We start from the raw sequence: 23,533 nt of genomic DNA, 5'->3' as shown, positions 1-23,533 counted from the left end.
CCCTGTCTAATCAATTAAAATAAAAGGTGAACAATGTTATCTCAACAATTCATTCCTGATGGGTTCAGGAATGTTCAGAAATTGTTCATCTTGTGTTTCTGCACAGTACCATTCCACACTGCTGTAGCAGCAGGACAAAGATAGTATATCAAAAAGTGAAATGCAACTAAAGCAGTTTTCATCCTGCAGCAGGCAAAACATTTCATGCATTTATTTGAGGCAAAACAGCTACGGTTAGTCCCAAATTGTCAACCTTTCCCAAATTCAATATGACATTGTGTTTAGGTTATAATTACAATAGATTTTGAACCAAACTATTCAATGTATTGACTGTTTGAAAGACAACAGTTATTTATGTAACAAAAGCAAAATAATGCAGATGCTGGAAACTTGTAACAAACACAGAAAATACTGGAGAAACTAATCTGTGGAGAGAGAAATACAGTTAATGTTTCAGGTCTGGTATGACAGTTCATCAGAATTTAAGTATTAACTTCAGGTCATGACAGAGAAAATGACTGGTTTCAGCAGATTGTCAAAAATAAAGGTAAATGTGAAAAAGATTATCATTATAATTGCTCAGCCAATAATAAGAAATTATTTGATTCTGTAAGAAAATAAATTACAACTGCTGCATTCCAAATTTATGGTTCTCAGGCTTTTATTACTCACCACTACTTTTGCCAGTAAGGCATCTAAGCAGAATTATTCTTATATGATTCATCCTTCAAGATTGATTAGAAAAGTTTTGGTTTTGTGAAGAATTTGCAAGAGGCACATGGCTGGAAAAGGCTATATTATTATCTCTTTGTGGAGGTAATTTATTTTTATTCTCTGTGGGTATTGTAGTTTCTTGTTTTATTATGGTGCAATGGTAATGCCCTTATCTCTGGAGCAGAAGGTCTCACTTCAAGTCTCACCTGCTCCAGATATGTTATAACACATTTGAACAGATAAATTTCCAAATGGCCATTTTATTACTTGGGACCAGTCTGTTACTTTGACCATGATCTATACAAGAATACACTTTTCAGATGAAGCAGATTCGACCTGCTATGCAAATTGCTTCTTCAGCGTGACCATGTCAGTAGGGTTGGAAGAAAGATCAAAACGTAATAATTCATGCTCAGTATTCAATGGGCTAGCTATTGGATCAAGCAGAGTTTAATTTGCAAGCTAGCCTCTGTTTTCTGCTAGGAATAATTGTAATGGAAATTACACTTAAAGAATATCATCCAACATTGGGGCTGTAGAAGATAACTTTCAATCCAAAAATTGGCAGCAGGATGCAATAAATAAGGCTCCTTAAGTCCCTTGTTAGTTAATGTTCCTGTTACAGTTTGGAATGTTTTATTGCAGTTAAGGCATTATAAAACACAATTGTTGTGATTGAAGTCCTAGTTTCTCTTAATGTGTTACTAATTTCTTCTTTTGCAGTGCTACCGAAAGCCATCAAACATTCCAAAAGCTAATCACCATCTTAACAAACTGTATCCTAGCTTTATGTGTTCAATCTAATGCATGAATCTACAACTTTCTGAAAGGGAAAGATATTAGAACAGTGAGTCAAGGTAGTCACAAGATGTTCACTTTATTATAACTAAACAGATAACTTCATAACCTGTGATTAGATTTTATGAAGAAAGCTAGAAGAAAAGTAAGGGTCACAGGGTAAATTAAGGTAAGGAACAGTAATTAGTATCTTAAAGAAGGAGGAAACAAAGCCATATTCTAAAATAGAAAGGTGGTGAACCATTGCCTGAACAGAGGGACTCTAGGTCAGCCCACAGCAAAACCTGAAAACAAAGCTAAGCCTTGACCAAACGGCTAAAATTTTCTTCAGGATCCAGACCGGCAACCAATTTAGTTGCTGCCAGTATGCAGACCCAAGACAACAAAAGAGTCCCACTAAATTGGGTAAGAGAACTCAAAGGCCACTATCCAGCAGAGTGCACACCCAGGAAAGTCCACCTACATCTGGGTTAGAACTGTTTAATTGCTTAACAACGTCCAAATCAGAACCAATCAAAATAACTGTCTGGTTAAACAGTCACCCAGTTCTAATGGACGTTGATACCAACGTGGCCATTTCAGTGAGCGCAGGACCAACCATTAACAAAATTTGCTCTGGACTCCACCCCTTAAGTTTATAGAAGACCTTGGCTAGACTGAGAACCAGGGAATCTTTACAGATTAAGGGTACAACTTTTATTCTGGTTTCTTATGAAAGGCTGCTTGTTCAGTTAACACTGATTGCAGTAAAAGGCTCAGGCCAAAGCCTATTGGGGCAAAATTACTCAAGAAACATTCATCTAGACGGGCTCAACATTTTTTGATTGGAAAGTGGCTGCTTGAGTGAAGTCCTAATTAAATAATCAAAAGTTTTTCAGGAAGGTCTAAGGACTAACAAAGGAATGTCTAGGGACAAACAATGGAGCCAAAGGCACCTTGCAAGTTAATCAGGAAACAATTCCACAATTCTGCAAGGTCCACCCAGTGCCATTTGCCTTTCAAATAAAAGTAGAGGCAGAAATCAGAAAGCTGGAAAGTGAAGGAATCATCAAACCAGCCCAGTTTGCAAAATGGCCAACACCGATTGTAGCAATTGTGAAGCCTGATGGGTTGGTTCCCCTTTGTGAGGATTTTAAACAAATGGTAAACTTTTTTTTTAACAACTGAACAAATACCCAATCTCTCGCATACAGGATTTATATGCAAAGATGACAGGGAAGGGGCTATCCTTCACAAAGCTGGACATGAGATACGCATACTTTCAATTGCAGTTAGATGAGGATTCCCAGACCTGTAACAATTAATACCATAAGGGTTTATACCAATATATGAGATTGCCATTTGGCGTATTGTCAGCCCGTGCAATTTTTCAATGGAAAATGGAAAACATTTTTTCGGTCGCCATTTAGCTAGATGGCATGCGAACAACAGGGAAGACCAATAAAAAATGCTGACAGAACTGGGACACGGACCGTTGATGTTTCTCCCAGGTAGACATATGCTTTAGCAGGAAAAATATGTGTGTTCCAGGCAACCCAAGTTACCCACTTGGGCTACAGGGTCAATAAGATCAAGTTACATCTGTTGGAAAATAAAGTGAGGGCAACCAAATGTGCCCCAGCTCCCATATCTGTGCTAGAGCTTAGGTCTTTCTTTGGGCTGGTGAACTATTACAGAAAGTTCATACATAACCTAGCCTCCATCTTGGCACCTTTACATCAAATCCTAATAAAGGGCTAGCCTTCAAAATGATCACATAGCCGACCTATAGCTTTCAGGCAAGTGAAGAAACAGCTATCATCCTCTAAATTGTTGGCAAACTATGATCCCAAGCGAGATCTGGTCTTGACAAGCAATGCCATCCCCTGATGGCATTGGGATAGTATTAGCTTATAAGTGGCCCAATGGAGAGGGATACCCAATAACATATGCATCCAGGACTTTGGCTAATGCAGAGCATAAATATTACCAGATAGAGAAGGAAGGCTTGTCATATTTGGAGTCAGGAAGTTCCAACAATACCTTTATGGACATAATTTTGAAACAATAACTGACTACAAACCCCTACTAGGTCTACTTAAGGAGGAAAAGACAACGTCGCCTTTAGCTTCAGACCCAATTCAATGGTGGGTTCGAATGCTAAGACCACATGTTGGAACACCATCCGGGAGGCCAAGTAGCAAAAGCAGAGGCATTGAGCTGCCTCCTGCTAGCAGATACACCACTGGTGATACCACCACTGGAAGAATCTATAATGGTTTTAAATTTTCTGGATACACTTCCAGTCACAACTGTCAATATCAGACTTTGGACACAGAAATATCCAATCCTGGCAAAACTGAAACAGTGGGTGGTGATGAGTGAAACTAAAGGGCCGTCACAACCAGAACTGAAATCTTTTTGGACTCAAATGGACAAGATCACAGTAGAGGTCAGCATATTATTATGGGGAGCAAGAGTGATTGTCCCGAGCAAAGGTCATCACCAGATTCTGGCTGAACTCCATCAGGGTCATCTGGGTGTTTCCAAAAGGCAAATGACGGCAAGAATTGTGGCCAGGATTGGATGCAGACATAGCCGCATTGGTGGGCAGTGCCTAGAGTGCAAACAAGGACAAAACATACCGCCAGGAGCTCCCCCACATTCATGGGAATGCCCAAGAAAACCCTGGACTCGGTTCCATGTCAACTATGCAGATTCTTTTATGGGCTCAATGTTCTTAATCATTGTGGATGTTCACTCAAAGTGGTTGGACGTGCACAGGATTCATTTGTCAACAGGTGATGATAATAGAAAACTGTGTGGATCTTTTGCAATATAGCCTCCTGTAGATGTTGATCTCAGATAAACAGCCATCATTTACCAGCAAGGAATTGAGTATTTCCTAAAGTTGAATAGAATTTAACATATAAGGACAACTCCAGACCATCCATCATCCAATGGTCTGGTAGAAAGAATAGTCCAAACTTTGAAGGCTGGTTTAAAGAAACAGCCCACACCTTCACTAGATACTAAATTGTCCCAGTTCCTTTTGATTATCGGACCACCCTTCATTCAACCACAGGGATAGCTCCATTAGAATTGCTAATGGGGAGAAAAAAACAAACAGGTTAAATCTGATCTTCCCAGACCTTTGAGGGAGGGTAAAAAATCATCAGGAACGCCAATGCTGAACACAAAACTCTGCTAAGTGAAGGAGACAGTTTACTTCAGGGGACAAAGTTTGGTGTAGGTACCATGGGAATGGCCCTGAGTGAGTGAGAGGTATTGTCAGCATGAGGTCAGGTCCAATGACGTCTGAAGTTCAGGTAGGTGCAACAGTCCTGAGAAGTACATAGACTATATGAAAGCTGCAAATTCACAAATGGTGTGGGGGCAAAATGTGCCTGACTCCTCAACAGCCTTTCCAACTGTTGCAGAATCCATGGGTTCTCCCTCTCTGTCAAGCATTGAAGATGCCTCGGAATCTGAGTTGGGCATGGTGAATGTTGCCACTTTTGCCACTTGAAGAGGAGAATAAATTTCTTCCAAGATGCTCCAGGCACAAAAGGTAACCAACTGTGTGTTACACGCTGTCCGGCAGCATGGAGGAATCTGACCAAGTCTAAAATGTCCCAGGAGCAGTTATGAGAAAATGAACTGGCCTATTTCCTTGGACTCAGAGGGGGAGGGATGTAGTGATTGTAACAAGGTCAGCCAGGTGGACCTCATAGAAAATGAATTCCCTGATTGGGGAAACTAATCTGTCCCAATCGGGGAGCCTTGGGCTAACAGATATAAACAGGAGTGTCAGAGGTTCTGTTCACTCTTAGAGCTGTCTCAGAGAGAGTTGGATCAGTGTCAAGGGCTCGCCGCATGTAAATAAAGGGTCACTAATAATGGCATACCAGCCTCTGTAGAGTTATGTCAGCCAACAATATGAGTTTGATTCCTGTATCAGGTGACAGTACCATGACAGTCTCAAACTTTTTCCTGACCTGGTGACTCTCAGGTTAAACTACCACCAGCTGTTTCTGTCTCTAATGAGTATTGACAATACTATGACAACTTTACATTACCTTTATATAGATGTTCACTTGCATTCCCATTGTCCCCAGGACAATGGGCCAAGAGCTGGCGAATATGATTAGTGTATAAGGTCCTTGTTAGCTGGTGCAGACACAATGGGCCAAATAGCCTTCTCCTCTGCTTGAATGTCTAGAGTTGAGGATCTTAGTAAAGAAGTATCACTATTGGTAGTGCTAGTGCTATGATCAATGAATTTAATGTAGTTCTATGGCAGTGCTGCAAGCTTGTAAAGTCAAAAAAGACAAAACAAATATTCTGCATATTATGACCTTTGGGAAATTTCTTACTCCATTATAATCTTACCATTAGTTGATAAGAAGCCTCTGTATGTGTAGTTGCATCTCATTAATTACCCTATAGACAAAAATGAAATTGTCTTCCTAATAAACTTCTGCCCAATCAAGAAACTCAAAGCTTCCCAATTTCAACAGCAAAAGTCACGTTGATACTTATTATAACAAGGTGTAGAGCTGCATGAAAACAGCAGGCCAAGCAGCATCAGAGGAGCAGAAAAGCTGACGTTTTGGGCATAGACCCTTCTTCAGAAATGGGGGAGGGGAAGGGGATTCTGAATTAAATAGGGAAAGGGGGGAGGCGGATAGAAGATGGATAAAGGAGAAGATAGGTGGAGAGGAGACAAACAGGTCAAAGAGGCGGGGGTGGAGCCAATAAAGGTGAGTGTAGGTGGGGAGTTAGGGAGGGGATAGGTCAATCCAGGGAGGACCGACAATCAAGGGCCTGGGATGAGAGTAGTAGGTAGGAGATGGGGGTGGGGCTTGAGTTGGGAGGAGGGATAGGTGGGAGGAAGGACAGGTTAGGGAGGCGGTGACAAGCTGGGCTGGTTTTGGGATGCGGTGGGGGGAGGGGAGATTTTGAAGCTTGTGAAGTCCACATTGATACCATTGGGCTGCAGGGTTCCCAAGCGAAATATGAGGTGCTGTTCCTGCAATCTTTGGGTGGCATCATTGTGGCACTGCAGGAGGATCAAGATGGACATGTTGTCTAAGGAATGGGAGGGGGAGTTGAAACAGTTCGCGACTGGGAGATGCAGTTGTTCAGTGCGAACCAAGCATAGGTGTTCCACAAAGCAGTCCCCAAGCCTCCACTTGGTTTCCCCAGTGTAGAGGAGGCCACAATGGGAACAGCAGATACAGTATACCACATTAGCAGATGTGCAGGTGAACATCTGCTTGATGTGGAAGGTCTTCTTGGGGCCTGGGATGGGGGTGAAGGGGGAGGTGTAGGGGCAGGTGTAGCACTTCCTGCGGTTGCAGGGAAAAGTGCTTAGTGTGGTGGGGCTGGAGGGGAGTATGGAGCAGACAAGGGAGTCACGGAGAGAGTGGTCCCTCCGGAGAGCAGATAAGGGTGTGGAGGGAAAAATGTCTTTGGTGGTGGGGTCGGATTGCAGATGTTGGAAGTGTCGGAGGATGATGCGTTGGATCCGGAGATTGGTGGGGTGGTACATGAGGACAAGAGGGATTCTGTTTTGGTTGTTATTGCGGGGAGGAGGTGTGAGGGATGAGTTGCGGGAAATGCAGGAGACACGGTTGACGGCATTCTCGACCACTGAAGGGGAAAGTTGCGGTCCTTGAAAAACGAGGACACAAGACCACCGACTCCCACTGCTACCTAGAATACACCTCCTCCCACCCACCTTCCTGCAAAAATGCCATCCCCTATTCCCAATTCCTTCACCTCCGACGCATCTGCTCCCGGGATGAGGCATTCCACTCCCGAACATCTCAGATGTCCTCGTTTATCAAGGACTGCAACTTCCCCCCTCAGTGGTCGAGAACGCCCTCGATCGTGTCTCCTGCATTTCCCGCAACTCATCCCTCACACCGCCTCCCCGCAATAACAACCAAAACAGAATCCCCCTCATCCTCACATACCACCCCACCAACCTCTGGATCCAACGCATCATCCTCCAACACTTCCAACATCTGCAATCCAACCCCACCACCAAAGACATTTTTCCCTCCACACCCTTATCTGCTTTCCAGAGGGACCACTCTCTCCATGACTCCGTTGTCCGCTCCAATCTCCCCTCCAGCCCCAGCACACCAGGCACTTTTCCCTGCAACCGCAGGAAGTGCTACACCTGCCCCTACAACTCCCCATTCACCCCCATCCCAGGCCCCAAGGAGACCTTCCACATCAAGCAGATGTTCACCTGCACATCTGCTAATGTGGTATACTGTATCCACTGTTCCCGTTGTGGCCTCCTTTACATCGGGGAAACCAAGTGGAGGCTTGGGGACCGCTTTGCGGAACACCTACACTCGGTTCAAACAACTGCACCACCCAGTCGCGAACCATTTCAACTCCCCCTCCCATTCCTTAGACGACATGTCCCTCATGGGCCTCCTGCAGTGCCACAATGATGCCAGCCGAAAGTTGCAGGAACAGCACCTCATATTTCGCTTGGGAACCCTGCAGCCCAATGGTATCAATGTGGACTTCACAAGCTTCAAAATCTCCCCTCCCCCTACCGCATCCCAAAACCAGCCCAGCTTGTCCCTGCCTCCCTAACCTGTCCTTCCTCCCACCTATCCCCTCCTCCCAACTCAAGCCCCACCCCCATCTCCCACCTACTAGCCTCATCCTGCCCCCTTGACCTGTCCGTCCTCCCTGGATTGACCTATCCCCTCCCTAACTCCCCACCTACACTCACCTTTACTGGCTCCCCCCCCACCTCTTTGACCTGTCTGTCTCCTCTCCACCTACCTTCTCCTTCATCCATCTTCTATCCGCCTCCCCCTCTCTCCCTATTTATTTCAGAATCCACTTCCCCTCCCCCATTTCTGAAGAAGGGCCTAGGCCCGAAACGTCAGCTTTCCTGCTCCTCTGATGCTGCTTGGCCTGCTGTGTTCATCCAGCTCTACACCTTGTTATCTCAAGATTCTCCAGCATCTGCAGTTTCTACTATCTTTGATACCTGTTGATTTGAATTCTCAGTCTTCAGTCTGGACTCATATACACCTGACGCCTCTTCAATTTAGATGTAAGCTCAACAACTACAGCAAGTGTCTCCATGGTCACTGTCACATGTCTTGCTGGACTTTCCAGCTACCCACCAGGGCTGTAGAAGTGTATCAGTCTCAGAATATCAGTGTGTATGTTTGCTAAGAGGCTTGGAAAGCAATCTTTTTTGCTGCAGTAGCAGAGTAAGGAGAAAGGGCAGTCAGCAAATTGTGGCTGAGAGGGAAAGCTTTATCTTAATGCCTAGGTATAATAACTAATGGGTGTTAGAAGGGTTATTGTCAGCGATGATGGAAATCTTGCAGTCCTGGGTGCCTCCAAGCTGTTCTGAAATCCTTGGAGAGAATCTCTCCTCTGTATGTAAGCAGCAGTACTAAATTGGTAGCAGCACATTCTAGTTGTTTCTTTGCTAACACACAGCACTCTCCTGTATGAGGATATAACCAGGAGCTTCGTGGAGAAGGATGTCATGACTGAAGCATCCCTCTATGAAGACTGTGTCGTTTCTCAAAACGCTCTCACAGATCTGGTGCAACTGCAGAGACAATGAGAGAGATTAATGCAGCTGCTCCTCTTGTTATGCTGCTACTGCAATAGAACTGGTACAGAAGACAGCAGGGAGAATGCTTCTACAGACCCAACAAGAGCAGAAGCTGCCACCAACTCCCTCACAGCCTCCAGAAGGAGAAGCAGCAAGACAAGGTTCACCAAAGAGGGGTGCACTTCAGGCGCAGAAGCAGATCTACTGGCCTAGTGCAGCTATCCACAAATGACTGAAACCCATTGCAGAAGATAATGAAGGGTGTCCTGAGCTCTCATAACAAACTAATGCCAGTGACTGGATGTGGATTTGCCATCACAATGACTGGAGAGGTGTCTCATTTCAACAGCCATAAATGGTACAGCTGTTTTTGGATGCAAGTCATTTCAGGGAGTAACTGGGGACCTCTGTGGAATTTCACACTGGACTCTACTGATAAGTGCATCTAGGAAATCACTGGTGCTATATTCACCAGAGCCCACATATTTATAACCTTCTTGATACAGCTAGTTAAGTAGCATTAGGGCATTAGGATTCTCGGTGATTATTGGTTTCTCACAGGTATACAATGCAACTATTTACACTTACATAGCCACGGGAGTACCCTATCAACAACCAGAAAAGTTGGACAAAAATGGATTTCATTTACTTGTTTAATTAATTTGTGACCATGACAGCCAAATATGCAGCTCTCTACTCTATCTCAAGGGCGCTTCCTTAACTTATGGACTCTGGACAAGTCACAGATACCAGCCTCCATCAAAGGCCCTCAGCTCATACAAGAATGGATGCTGCAGTCAACGGACACTTTTCAAAAACAAAAACCGAAGTTGCTGGAAAAGCTCAGCATGTCTGGCGGCATCTGTGAAGAAAAATCAAAGTTAACGTTTCGGGTCCAGTGACCCTTCATCAGAACCCTCTTTACACCAGGCTGATAACACCTCTAAGGAATTCTCAGTCTTTCACAGAGATACAAAGTTGCTTATATTTCAATCAGATGTATTTTGTACAGACCATGTACCTACTGAAGATGCTGTTCCAATTGCTGGATCAGTAAGGTGGTACCACACAATATACTTGGACGCAATGTCCTGTATCAGAATGTTGTTCTGCATTCTCCACAATCATAGGCATCAAAAGGGAGATGTATTGTTCAGGAGAGACATAGGAGTGAGAATAAACCTCTGAGGAGGTGGATAAATGTTAGGCACCTGAGATGGGCCATGAAGACAATCAAAGAGATGAACATAGAACAGTTCTCTGGAAAGCCTCACAGGACAATGAGAACTACATAATCACCAACTTCCAGAATGACTGATCTTGTTTGAGACTTTAAAATTGCAAGTAACCAGCATGATTTGCACAGCTTGGAAAAAACCTTCTGCTGCAACATTCTCAAGGGTTGACCAGTTTTTGTATTTGACTGATGTATACAATAAAATGTTGAGTTTTTCTTGCAACTGTTGATCTGATGTCCTCATCTCTGCAAATATATCATTGCCTGCACAAAACCTACCCTAGACTAAGGTTAACACTTAAAGCAGCTGTGATACAATGAGCTCTTCAGTTATCTTGTGCTCTTAGATATAAACTCTAAAATATTGTTTTGTACTAATGAGTCCCATCAGTGATTCCACTCCCTGATTAAGACCAGAGTTGACCATCATCCTGAGAATGTTCTTCGTAAATATGAAACCATCACTATTCCTTTAGTGCTTTAGGATACAATGAGCTTATAGTCTGATATAATCTTATTGTCCCAAAAATATCAGTTAAAATGATATGATGTGAAAGATGTGGAGCATCTTCAACAGAAAAAGGATCTGCTGTATTGTAAATACTAGAGCTTGGTACCTCTCATAATCGGCAAAGTGTTGCCCCAACCATCAGGGAATCTAAACATTGAGATTGCAACTTTCTAAACCGATAGTCACTTCCATCCAGAAGGTCAAACGCAGCGGATACATGGGAGCACCAGCACCTTCAACTTGTCCCTCTAACCAGTCACCATCCTGACTTGGAAATATATTCAATTCCTTCAGTGCTACTGGGTCAAAATCCTGGACATCCGGATCTAACAAAATTGTGGGTCTACCTACGGCACATGGGCTGAAGAGGGTAGCTTACCACCACCCTCTCAAGAGATGGGCTTTAAATGCTATTCCATGGGTGAATAAAACATAAAGCTAAGGCACTACAGACGAATCCCAGGGATGTTGCAGGTAACAATAGTGTCTATTGGAGGATCCATAGCCTGGTATATACAATTGGTAGACTCCACATGTCTACTTACGGGACAGATAGTGAAATCTGCCGGTCACTCACTTAGTGGCTACCTGCTTGCTCACAGTATTTTTAAGAAGTAGGATTAATGTAGCCAGTGATATCTGCAAGCACTAGTTGGACGTCTAGCCCAGGGCTGTCTGGTCATGTTAGATTCTGGACAATTCACAGATGCCAGCCTCCGTCAAAGGCCCTCAGCCCATACAAGAATGAATGCTGCAGTCAACGGATACCCTTTTCACAATCAAAAACAGAAGGTAAAGCTCAACAGATCAGAAAATTGAGTCACAATCAGCCCGTGTGTGGTTCTACCTCCAGCTAGGTGCCTCTGGGCATCACTCTGTCTTTTTGTGAGAATGGGACGCCTGGACTTGATGAGTCCTTTATGTCCTTATTAGCTTCAATAACTAGTAGTCAAATAAAGTAATACTGCTTCAGGCACCTGGGTCAACTTTCCCGATCCCCTTTTCATCATGCCTTTGGTCCTAAGGATAGAGAGTAGGTAATAAAGTGTAGGATTCCTGGCTGGTAGAATTAATGTACTATGGAACTTGATAAACCAGGGGCTTATTCATACCTTTAATAGTTCTTATGATCTTGACTTCGGTGATCAACCAGTTGCAATCAAAGATACCAGCAAAATTTAAACCAAGCAAGTGTATCACTTTGTTTTTGTTAATTAGAAAAAAACTATTTATATCCTTTTGAAAACTTTCAATATTTAACCTATTGCATTGCTCATTAAATGCTTAAATTCTATCAATAACAAGTAATCTTCAAATGATAAATTTAAAGCTTTGTAGTAAAGTTTCAATATTTTATTTTTAATAAATTACTGAAGGAAATGACATCTGCCTTGTCTTGGCAATTTGCTTAAAATCACATCTATATCTTGATAAGCCCACTCATTAGAAAGGAAACTAGGATTTTCTGAGTTCCACCTTACTAATTTACTAATTTTAAACATGAATGGAATCTGTACAGTTAATTAAACTGTGACTACAGCCATGTGAATGAATACATTTCCACTTATACCTTGCATTTGGATTTGAACATAAAGTGTGAGTGAACATTAAGAGATAAGTGAGAAAATTATGATAAGTAAAATACTAATGCATCATCTATTAACCTACTTATTGTTAAATAGGTAATGTCCAGCTGTTTTGATAATCTTAACATTGTGATAGATTTTAACATAGTGATACTTACATTATCAACATTTCATTTTTTATCTCTGCCAGGAGAGAGCTGGCAAGGAAACTAAACATCATACTTATTCCAATATTCAACTTATTTCTTATAGGTTCACATATCATATTTCTTTAGCAGTTCATTTTGCCAGTGCCTCTGTTTCTTCAAGAAGGTAGAGGGTATTTTAAGGTTTTTCAAATCATCAATACATTTCTGCAGCTCTGCTTCCAATGTCTGTTTCTCATCACTATTTTTGTTCTGATCATGTTCTGTAGTTTTGTCTAAGCTACTTTGGTTTGTGTTTCCTTCTTTGTTAATGTTCTGTTTTTGCAGCTTTATGTCATCACCCCCTTGTATTCTTTGCATTTCATTAAGTTCTGGGGTGGTTGCTTGTTGTGGAGGCTCTTGGAGACTTTTGTTCATGGCTTCTGGCTCAGTGTTTATCGCATCCTCTTGTATTCTTTGCACATCATCATGTTTTAGAGTGGTTGCTCGCTGGAGGGGCTCCTGAAGACCTTTGTACATGGCTTCTGATCCAATATTTAATTCATCCTCTTGCATCCTTTGCACATCAACAAGTCTTAAAGTGGTTGCTCGTTGTAGGGGCATGTGGAGATTTTTATTCATGACTTCTAAGCCAGAGTTTACTTTAGAACAGCTCTCTGAGCTAGATATAACAATGTTATTGCAGTTTGTTGTGTCCTCTATGTCCTTATCAGCTTCAATGACTATGCTCTGTTCTTCTGTCACTCTAGTCATATCATGTAATGTAGCTTCAGCTGCAGTAAAACACAAAATTTAAATACATTATAGAGAGAATGTTGTTGAATTGAAGTGATCACAAGGAGGAAACTGAGTCAGGCAGTAATCATCACCAAAAGGAGTGGGTAGTAGAAGGATTGCAAGAATTCAGCAGCATTTAGAGGAGCAGGAGAGATGAGGACCCTGCAAAATGCAATCAGTACCACCTAGAGAAACAGGAAAGGACCCAGAGACAGGCAGATAGCAGCATCAAGTAAAGCAGACAAGAGGAGGAATCTAAGAGAGGCAATCAGTGATACCAAGTGGAACAGACAAGGCAAGGATTTTGAGCGGGAAATCAGCTGTACCTGGAGGAGCAGGCTAGAGAAGACACTGAGACAGGCAGTCAGAAGCATTCAATGAAGTAAGCAAGGGAAGGACGTCAAGACAGGCATACAGCAATAACTAAAGGAGTGGGTGAGATAAGGATCCTGAGCCAGGATATCAGCATCATCAAGAGGAGCAAGTGAAAAATGGACCCTGAAACAGTCATTCAAAGACAGTGCTGGATTCATAGGAGCCAGCTGGTGAGTAATTTTACTTTCTGCTGTCTTATCACCAGTTTAAAGTCTGAAAGTTTGTTTATGGCATGGCAAGACAATAGCAAGACAGCTCTGTGCATGGAATGCCAATTCTGTTTCCATTTAGGGAGTAATAGACACTTAAGAGCAATTTGGCAAATTGGACCCAAAATTGGTTTACTGGCAGCAAACAAAGGATGTTGGTTGAAGGATGTTTTTGTGACTGGAAGCTTGAGACCAGTGACGTACCATAGGGGTCAATGCTGGGTTCCTTGCTGTTCATTGTGCACATTAATGGTGTAGACATGAATATCAGAGGCATGTTCACAGTGATATGAAAATTGGTAATGTGGTAAGTAGTGAGGAGGAAACCCTTAGATTACAGAATGATATAAATAGTTTGGTCAGATGGGCTGAACAGGGGCAAATGGAATTTAATCCTGAAAAGTGTAGATTATGCCATTTTGGGAGGACTGACAAGACAAGGAGCACACAAATAATGAGATTAGAAAATTATACAGGATCAGAGAGATTTTTGGTGTGTATGTCTATTGATCCCTGAAGCCAGCACAACAAGTAAATAAGATAAATAAAAAGGCATGTGGGATACTTGCCTTTATTAGTTGAGGCATTGAAAACAAGAGCAAAGAGATTATGGTAGAACTGTATACAATGTTAGTTAATCCACAGCTGGAGTACTGTGTGCAGTTCTAGTGGTGACAATTTGGAAGAATGTAATTGTACTAAAGGGGGTGCAGAGGAGATTTATCAGTATGTTGCCTGGGCTGGAGTGGTTCAGCTATGAAGAGAAGCTAGATGGTTTAGGATTGTTTTCCTTAGAGGAGGGAAGGCTGAGAGGATACCTGATTGAGGCAAACAAAGTTATGAGGAGCAGAGAGAGGGTAGAATAGAGAGAAATTTTTACCCTTAGTAGAGGGGTCAATAACCAGGAGGCACAATTTTAAGACAAGGGGTGAGAGGTTTAGAATGGATTTGAAGAAAAATATTTTAACCCAGAGAGTGATGGGTATCTGAAACTCACTGCCTAAATGGGTGGTACAAGCAGGAGCCTTCAAGATGAACACTTAAAATGTTATAGCATACAAAACCATAGGGTAAGTGTCAGAACATGAAACTAGAATAGATAGATACTTGATGTCTGGTTTGGTCATGATGCTCCGAAGGGTTCCTTTCCATGCTGTAAAATTTCTGTGTTTCTACATGTCTTACGTAGTAACATCTATAGAAAATGTCTCCAGCTACAAAAGCTTGAGCTCATAATTTTGTTGTTCAAGCATTGGCTGGATCCATGAAGCTGAAATCTGTATGGATAGGGTGTTTAACAAAGAGGCCACACCACAGATTAAGACTAGGCAAGAAGAGAGGGAATGGGTAACTGCTAGGTCTAGACATATCATAAACATATTGAAAGAGCCCTTTGGGCTTAATGCTCTCACTAACAGGTTTTCTACTTTGTATTCTGGTGAAGGTAATGTTTCATTAGAGAAATGTAGCAAAAGCGAAGCCTGTAGCTTTGCAAGTGGCTCAGCTGCACAAAGTGAGGGGGAGAAGACTGAAATGGCATTAATGGTAGATGATTTGATAGTTAGAGGAACATGCAGGTATTCCTGTAGTCAAACATGTGACTCAAGGATGGTGTGTTTCTTCCTTGATGCCAGGATTAAACATGTTAAAAAGCAGCCACAGGACTTTCTTTTAGGAAATGGTTAAGAATGAGAGCTCATGGTCTACATTGGCATAAATGACAGAGATAAAAAGAAGCATGAAGTCCTTTCAGTAGAAATTAGGCAAGCTATTAAAAATCTAAGGCAGTAACCTTGGGATTTCTCCCAGTACCGTGTGCTAATGAATATGAGGATAAAATTTAGAAGATTGAGTGAACGAACATGGCTGTAAAAATGGTGCAGGAGAGAGAGCGTTAAATTTCTGGGGCACTGGAAATTGTAAAAGGGGAAAAGTTACAACTTAGCAGGACATGACTAATATGCTTGTCAGAGATTTGTGAGGGATGTTGGGGAAGATTTTTTAAACAATGTGATGGGATCCTAACAGGAAATTCAGAAAGAATGTGAAGTACAATAGATGTAAATAAATGTGGAAAGCAGAAGAAACAATTCCTGGCATCAAACAGAGTCAAATAACAGAATAGTGTTAAAAAGGCAGACTTAAAACCACTCTATCTGAATGCAGGCAGCATTCCTAACAAGATAGATAAATTGATGCTGCCACTACAAATTAAAAGGATATGATTTAATTGCTATTATGTGCCTACAGAGTGACCAAGATTGGTAACTGAAGATTAAAGGGTAATCAACATTTAAGAGGGATTAGCAAAAGGAGAAGGAGGTGGGGAAGAGCTGCTCATAAGGATTCAGTGTATTCATGACAGCTGATCTCTGATTGGAAGAACGGATATAGGATCTGGATTTGGAGGCCAATTGTAATATTTCCATGTTTGCAGATAATACAAAACTTTGGGGAATATGAATTGTTAGTTAATGCAAAGTAGCTTCTAAGGGAGTTAGATAGACTGAGCAAGTGGGCAAGAGCATGGCAGATGAACTATCGTGTGGATGAGTGAGGTTATCCACTTTGGTAGAGGACTAAGTTGCAGATGCAAATAAAGCTTTCTTGAATTATATAGAATATTGATGAGACTGCATCTGGAGTATTATGCGTAGCACTCTTGCCTCAGGAAGGATATATGTGCCAAGTACAGCCAGGGTTTAACAGACTGATTCCTGGGATAGTGGAAGTCCTATGAGGAGAGATTGAAAAGACTGGGCTGTATTCTCTTGAGTTTAGAATAAAGAGAGGTGATTTTGTAGAAACATACAAAATTCTTAAAGGGATAAACAGAGTCTGTGGAATCTAGAACCAGGTGGATATACCTTCAGAGTAAAAGTCAGCCATTTTGGCTGAGATGGACAGGAACTTCTTTGGTGAATCTTTGGAATCTCTAATCCTAGAGGGCTACAAAAGCCCAGTCATTAAGTAAGTTCAAGCCGGACATTGTCAAATTTATAATTATTAAAGACATCAGAGAATATGGGAGTAATATAGGAATAGGATGTTGAGAAGGTAATTAGCCATGATCTTGAATGGCGGAGGAGGCTCAAAGGGCTGTTTAACCGATCCCGGCTCCTATGATCAGCAAGATCCTATGATCAGCCAAATTTAAAAAAAACTAGCGGTTAATTCCTTTTTGAAATGATTCCTATATTGCAATATAGTCCCTTCTTTGCCAACACTGTTTTTTGAAGAATTTATAAAAAATATCTCTCCATTGGAAATACATAAATTTTTGTTCAACATTGTTGAGAAAAATACAATTTACACTGTTATTGTTCTCTGTAACAGACTTGTCTGTTTCAGGGTTTACTTCAACTACTCATTATCTTACCTTCTTCAGAGCGATGACAATCCATGTGTATTTTGTCTTCATCTCCCAGAGTTTCTTGCATATCTTCCAATTCTTGAGTGTGTGATTGCTGTGAGGATTCATGGGAACTTTCATTTATAACTTTTGACACAGTATTTGCTTCAAAACAGCTGTCCATACTAGAAGTAGACATGTTATTACAGCTGATTACATCCTCAGTATCCTTAATAGTTTCAATGACTTCATTCTGTTCTTCTGTGACAATAGTCAGATCAGGTGATGTTTCTTCAACTATCATAAAACACAAGTATATTACATATGATTAATAAGGAGAAATAGACCTTATTGGTAACGGATAGTTATTTTTTGTTGATATTTTTGGACAGTTTGAATGGAATTATTTTGGGCTTGAAAATTATAAATAAATACTTAAAGTGAAAGATTGAAAGCTGAAAGTATCTGGTGCTGAGAACAACAAACCCACAAAATACTTTGTCACTTGAAATCATTTTAACATGTAATTTTGATTAACATAATTGATTTCAATAGAAAAGAAACACAGGTGTTGTGTGCAATGGCTGCTGTTCCACTAACATTTGTTTTGCAATACTGTTCAGATCAATTTCATCCTATTTATTTTCCCTCATATATCAGCGGCCATTTAATATATGCTATAATTGTTCATTCTTATTCATACAGTGATGTCTGTATTTTATTCATCCTGCAAGTTTCCAAATGATACTCCGTCAATGATTAGGAAAACGAGAGAAAACTAAATTTAAAGAGCTAGAAAGAGTTTTGCAGAATCTTTACTTTCCCATGGCTTTTGTTTATTAACTGCATTTACATTACCCTCTGTTGAAATTAGTCCTGGGGCTGCCTCACTGCTCCCCAAACTGTGCAATGAGGAATTCCAGTCTTTTGCTTCTCTACTTGTCAGTAGTACACCTAGCAAAAATGGGTTGAAGCAGTCTTCAAAACCTGCATTTGGCAGAGAAGAAGCAGCTATAGAGTCATAGAGTCATACAGCATAGAATCGGTCTCTTTGGCTCACCATATCTATACTGACAAACACCGAACTACACTAATCCCATTTACTTGTACTTAGTGCATGGCCTAAGGTATTTTAAGTACACATCCAGATCTTAGATATTGCAAAAGTACCCGCCTCCACCACCCTCTGGGTCAAAAAATCTTTGCTTAGATCTCCTGTAAATCACTTGCTCCTCTCCTTAAACTTATGCCCTCTTAAAAAGATGGCAAGAAACATTTTGTTAGCCACAATAAATATTTATACCATAATGATATGGGAAATGAACTGTTGGCTAATACAACTGTACTAACCATTCTCCGCTCACCTTCTTCAACCCTTCCTTCACTAACATGTTGTCATGCAGAACCTTACAAGCCATTCATGCTTCTTCCAACCCTAACAACAACAATGTTAATACACACCACTCCAGTAAGACTAGTAAGATCCCTATGATCCTCTGAAACTCTGGCGACTTAGGGGAGTAGTCCTCACTGAAGTCAATGAAAGAACATGTCAATTAGGTAGACCTGGCAGAGTGAGTCAAGGGCAGCCTCCAATACCATTCCAGGTTTTTTGGCCAGCGTCAGATATCAAATGTTGAGTGTTCTCAGTCAGGGATCCACACCTCTACAAACCAGAGCATGAGGCACAATCTGAGATAACAAGGTGTAGAGCTGGATGAACTCAGTAAGCCAAGCAGGAGCAGGAAGGCTGACGTTTCGGGCCTAGACCCTTCATCAGAAATGGGGGAGGGGAAGGGGGTTCTGAAATAAATAGGGAGAGAGGGGGAGGCAGATAGAAGATGGATAGAGGAGAAGATAGGTGGAAAGGAAACAGACAGGTCAAAGAGGCGGGAATGGAGCCAGTAAAGGTGAGTGTAGGTGGGGAGGTAGGGAGGAGATAGGTCAGTCCAGGGAGGACGGACAGGTCAAGGGGGCGGGATGAGGTTAGTAGGTAGGAAATGGGGGTGCGGCTTGAGGTGGGAGGAGGGGATAGGTGGGAGGAAGAACAGGAGCACTTGTCTAGGCCCGAAACGTCAGCCTTCCTGGTCCTATGATGCTGCTTGGCCTGCTGTGTTCATCCAGCTCTACACCTTGTTATCTCTGATTTTCCAGCATCTGCAGTTCCTACTACCTGTGAGGCACAATCTGTTCTGTGGCTCCATAGCAGCCAGTCCAGTGGATAGAGTGAACATAGTCAGGGACAAAGAGAGACACCAGTCAGGGGTGTGGGCACGTCTTGTCTGGGACTGTCAGGTCATGTCACTCAAGGGAATGTACCACGGACATTGGGTCTATCCATGGAAATTAAAGAACAGGCAGTTGTCAAGCTGAGGGTATGAAGCAGTCCGTTGTTGCAGGAAAAATATTTGGCAAGTTATTCTTTGGCTGCAGGTGGGGTGGATGACAATTGTGAAATGGGGCAACAGTATGTGCAAGTGGAGGGATATAGTAAAGAGTGGATGAATTGGGGTAATTTGGAAGGGAGATTTGTTCACGGTAAGGAGTACCTGGCTTCAAAGGGGTAACAGTGTATAACTACACTTGGCATGGTCACCTGATATGCCAGGGGCTAAGAGGGAAAAGTGTGCAGGCCCAGGCTAATGTACATAGGTTGAGTGGGACCAGGGAAGGTGTGAAGCCTATGAGAATGAGGGACAAGGGGTCTTGATAATTTGGGAGCTCACAAAAATTAAAGGTGGAAGGCGGAAGTCATTAACCTAGGAAAACTCACCATCTCTTCCCATCATGCTAGATATCAAATGTTCGCGAGGGCAAGAAAATAGCTGCAACCACAATCAGAGTGAGTAGGCTGGGTATTTCAACCAGTGAGGGAGGGTGTTGCAAGACTCACTGATGTGAGGGTATTTAAAGGAAAAGAACATTACACACAGACTCAAAAATTGTATAGGACATAGACCTGTGGGATCACTAATCCCTGGCCACCTAAATGCATTGCCCCATTGTTTGTTGTGCTCTTCCCTGTCTCAGACATCACTGAAAAATTAATTCACACAAAACCTTTGGGTACTGAGGCCATGAATGGAATAGGCATGTTGTAGGGCAAGTAACAATGGTGTCAGCATGACCCATTGTCCTTTATATGTATAGCTCCTTCTGCTTCCAGATGTTGCAACAGGCTAATACCACAGACCGATTTGTGGTATATTGTGAGTGGCCATGAAGTTATACCTCAGGCTGGAACAGTTACATTCAGGACAACACAGGGAGACAAACAACCAGAAGTAAGGGAAAGCAGTGGCAGTTACAAAATAAAGTATTAAATAACGAAATGTGCATTGTCACACGTATCTCTAAATTGACCATCAAGCAGAGTCAAGATGGATGGCCTAGTCACCTCTGGAGTGTGGTGATTGGAGATTTATGAGGGAGCTGTGTTTTTCTTCCTCTGTCTTAGTGACTCCTGGTACTGCCCTGTGTCCTTGTCAGGAAGCATCACCTGGAATGTTCAACAGTTTCTCTGCTCCCCCAATTGCTCACAAGGACCTATGGCTAGGGTACTGCAGTACAGGAGCCTTTCCAGCAGACCCTGACAATGCTGGATCTGACTCTCCATAGCAGTCACTAACCAGTCCAAGGAGATATAACCAGATGGTTGCATGACTCACTGCACTGATTCATCTTCTGACCAGAAGGGCCATTGTGTCCCACATGCCTGACTGCCGCTCCTGTTCCTGCCTGTGCATTGGGACAAAGTACTTGATTGCCGATATTACAGAGTCTTCTCCCAACTGGAGCTGAGCAGGTGCCTGGTCTCCTGTAGTCCTTTAATGTCAGCAGACTGGGGCATTTATTTCCGCAGTCAGCTGCCAAGCTGTTGCAGTGAGCTGCTCATCAGATTGTGTTCCCGTGCTTTCTAACCTCATGGATGCTTCCTCAGAGGCCTTTGTACTCTCCTCCTCAGAGGCCAAGGAGGTAGATTTGTGGAAGCTGGCCATTTCACTGGGTTGTTAGTTTTGTCCTTCTGCAGTTTTGGTCTCTTTATGTTAGGAAAGATACTATTGCCTTAGAAGCTGGAACAAAGATTCATCAGATCTGTTTGCAGATTAGCAGAACTCTCCCATGAAGAAAGATTGGGCAAACTGGATCTGTGTTCTCTTGACTTTCAAAGAATGAGAGGTGATCTCATTGAAATCTACAAAATATTTAAAGGAATACAGATGGTGGATGCAGGTAAGATGTTTCATCTCAGGGCATCTAAAGCCGGGGGCCACAGTTTAAAATAAGATAGATGCCACCTAGGTATGAAATAAGAAGGAGTTATTTTACTCAGAAGATTGTGACCTTTGGAACGTCATAAGGCAGGTGATGGCCTAGTAGTATTATCGTGAGACTATTAATTCAGATAACATTCTGGGGACCAGGGTTCGAATCCTGCCATGGCAGATGGTGGAATTTGAATTCAATAAAATAACTGGAATTAAGAATTTAATGATCACCATGGATCCATTGTCGATTGTTGGAAAAACCCATCTGGTTCACGAGTGTCCTTCAGGGAAGGAAACTGCTGTTCTTACCTCGTCTGGCCTACATGTGACTCCAGACCCACAGCAATGTGGTTGACTCTCAACTGCCCTCTGGGCAATTAGGGAGGGGCAATAAATGCTGCCTAGCCAGCGATGCCCTCATCCTGTAAATTAATAAAGAAAAAAATAATTCTGTACCCTACAGGAAGACTCAGTATTTGAGTATGTTTAAGTTGGAAATTGGCAGAGTTCTAGCTATCAGAGGCAATCAGAACTGCGGCAATTTTAATGCTAACAAATCAACAGAAACGCAGCAGAGAAAATTTGGTATTGGGGAAGAAGTACACAATTTTACAGCATAAACAAAATGTATAAATCTAGATGTGTCTGCCAACAACATGGGATGATTTACTTTGTCCAGACCTCAGGATCACAATACAATAAAAAAGTGATGATAAAGCCTTGATGTGAAGCTAAATTATTTTGAGGGCTTTTGAGCCAAATGTAAATATTGGATGCATCAATAGGTTTGTGGAGGGAGGGTGGCAGCATTGCCTTCGCACATGTACAGCTAAGCTGCTCCTTTTAAAGGCAAGCTATGCCTTAAAGGGAAGCTGTGCCAAAATATTGTTGCAATGTAATTTATTGTAAAGTAAGCATCAGGACCTGGTGAGGATTCCATGATGATTGATGCAGCAATAAAGGCATTAATGATGCATGTAAACCTGAGGAGAGATTCTCAGTTTCTGAAGAGGGCCAAGAAACCACAAGAGCCCCAAAAGGCGGAAAGAGAGCAACAGCTTATCACTGATGAAAAAGCCCTGTAATTTGTTCTGACACAGCTACATACTACTCAGATAATGGTACTGCACATTTCATGGACACGAGTAGGTGTTAGAATCAGCAGCTGGCAAATCATCAGGAATGAGTGACCTGCAACCAGGCTGGCAATAAAGGAAGGTGAAGTCAACAGAGATAGATAGTTCTTGATTAGTAAGGGGATCAAGGGTTACAGAAGGAGGCAGGAGAATGGGATTGGTATCAACCATGATCGAATGGTTGAGCAGACTTGGGGAGCTGAATGGTCTAATTCTGCTCCTGTATCTTATGGTCTTATGCTGTGACAGCAAATAAAGAGCCTGGAAATGCAGCCTGGTCCAGTCCATGAGCTGGCTGTGGCTCTGTGTGCACTGTGACCCTACTGCAGTAATGAAATGATAGTTGCCAGTACCGCCCAAAGTGCAGCACTGAAGTGCAGAAGCATCACGTAAATGGATTGGAGATGAGCTATGAAGATTTTTATAGACTGGCACACACTGGATGCCAATGTCTGTGCATATGGCATGTGTGCTGCTGTGCCCATAAAGTATAACTTAGGATGTTGGTGTCCAATATTCAACATGGAGGTTCTTCAGTGGAAGGGGTAAGCTGAATTCACAGGTATCGGCTCTGAATTCCATGTCAAGTTATCTCAAGGTCCAGTTTGTCTGGTGAGTTTGGTAAGATAGGAAGCTAAAAATTAATGAGATGAATTAAGCTGTCAACAAGACATTTAACAAGCATAATCTCTCTTTATTGGCAACTCGCCTCTGCCTAGTTAGAAACTCATTGTGCCACCATCAAAAGCATAGAAGTTGAGTGACTTGCTCCTGACATCGAAATAGACTTTGCCAGATTTCTTGACTGATTGTCCACAAATCTCATCGTAGCT

At 42.2% G+C, this 23,533-nt stretch overlaps 1 protein-coding gene across 1 annotated transcript; it reads right to left on the bottom strand.

Moving 5' to 3' along the window:
* Window positions 1-12,255: 12,255 nt before the first annotated feature.
* Window positions 12,256-20,082, bottom strand: LOC109912329. The gene is made up of 4 exons (XM_048605325.1): window positions 20,070-20,082; window positions 18,155-18,283; window positions 17,324-17,593; window positions 12,256-13,356 (listed from the first exon to the last, which is right to left on the bottom strand). Exons 1-4 carry the CDS (start codon window positions 20,080-20,082, stop codon window positions 12,692-12,694), a joined length of 1,077 nt encoding a protein of 358 aa, XP_048461282.1. The 3' UTR covers window positions 12,256-12,691.
* Window positions 20,083-23,533: the final 3,451 nt, after the last annotated feature.

The sequence above is a fragment of the Rhincodon typus genome, chromosome 14 (genome assembly GCF_021869965.1).
Source record: "Rhincodon typus isolate 14 chromosome 14, sRhiTyp1.1, whole genome shotgun sequence".
In the NCBI taxonomy this organism is placed as follows: Eukaryota; Metazoa; Chordata; class Chondrichthyes; order Orectolobiformes; family Rhincodontidae; genus Rhincodon; species Rhincodon typus.
This window is presented reverse-complemented; position numbering and strand designations above follow the sequence as displayed.

Coding starts and splice junctions, on each gene's coding strand:
- LOC109912329 (XM_048605325.1), bottom strand. Junction 17,594..18,154: donor AGGACTAATTTCAACAGAGG/GTAATGTAAATG, acceptor GTTTTATGATAG/TTGAAGAAACATCACCTGAT. Junction 13,357..17,323: donor TTGTCATCGCTCTGAAGAAG/GTAAGATAATGA, acceptor GTTTTACTGCAG/CTGAAGCTACATTACATGAT.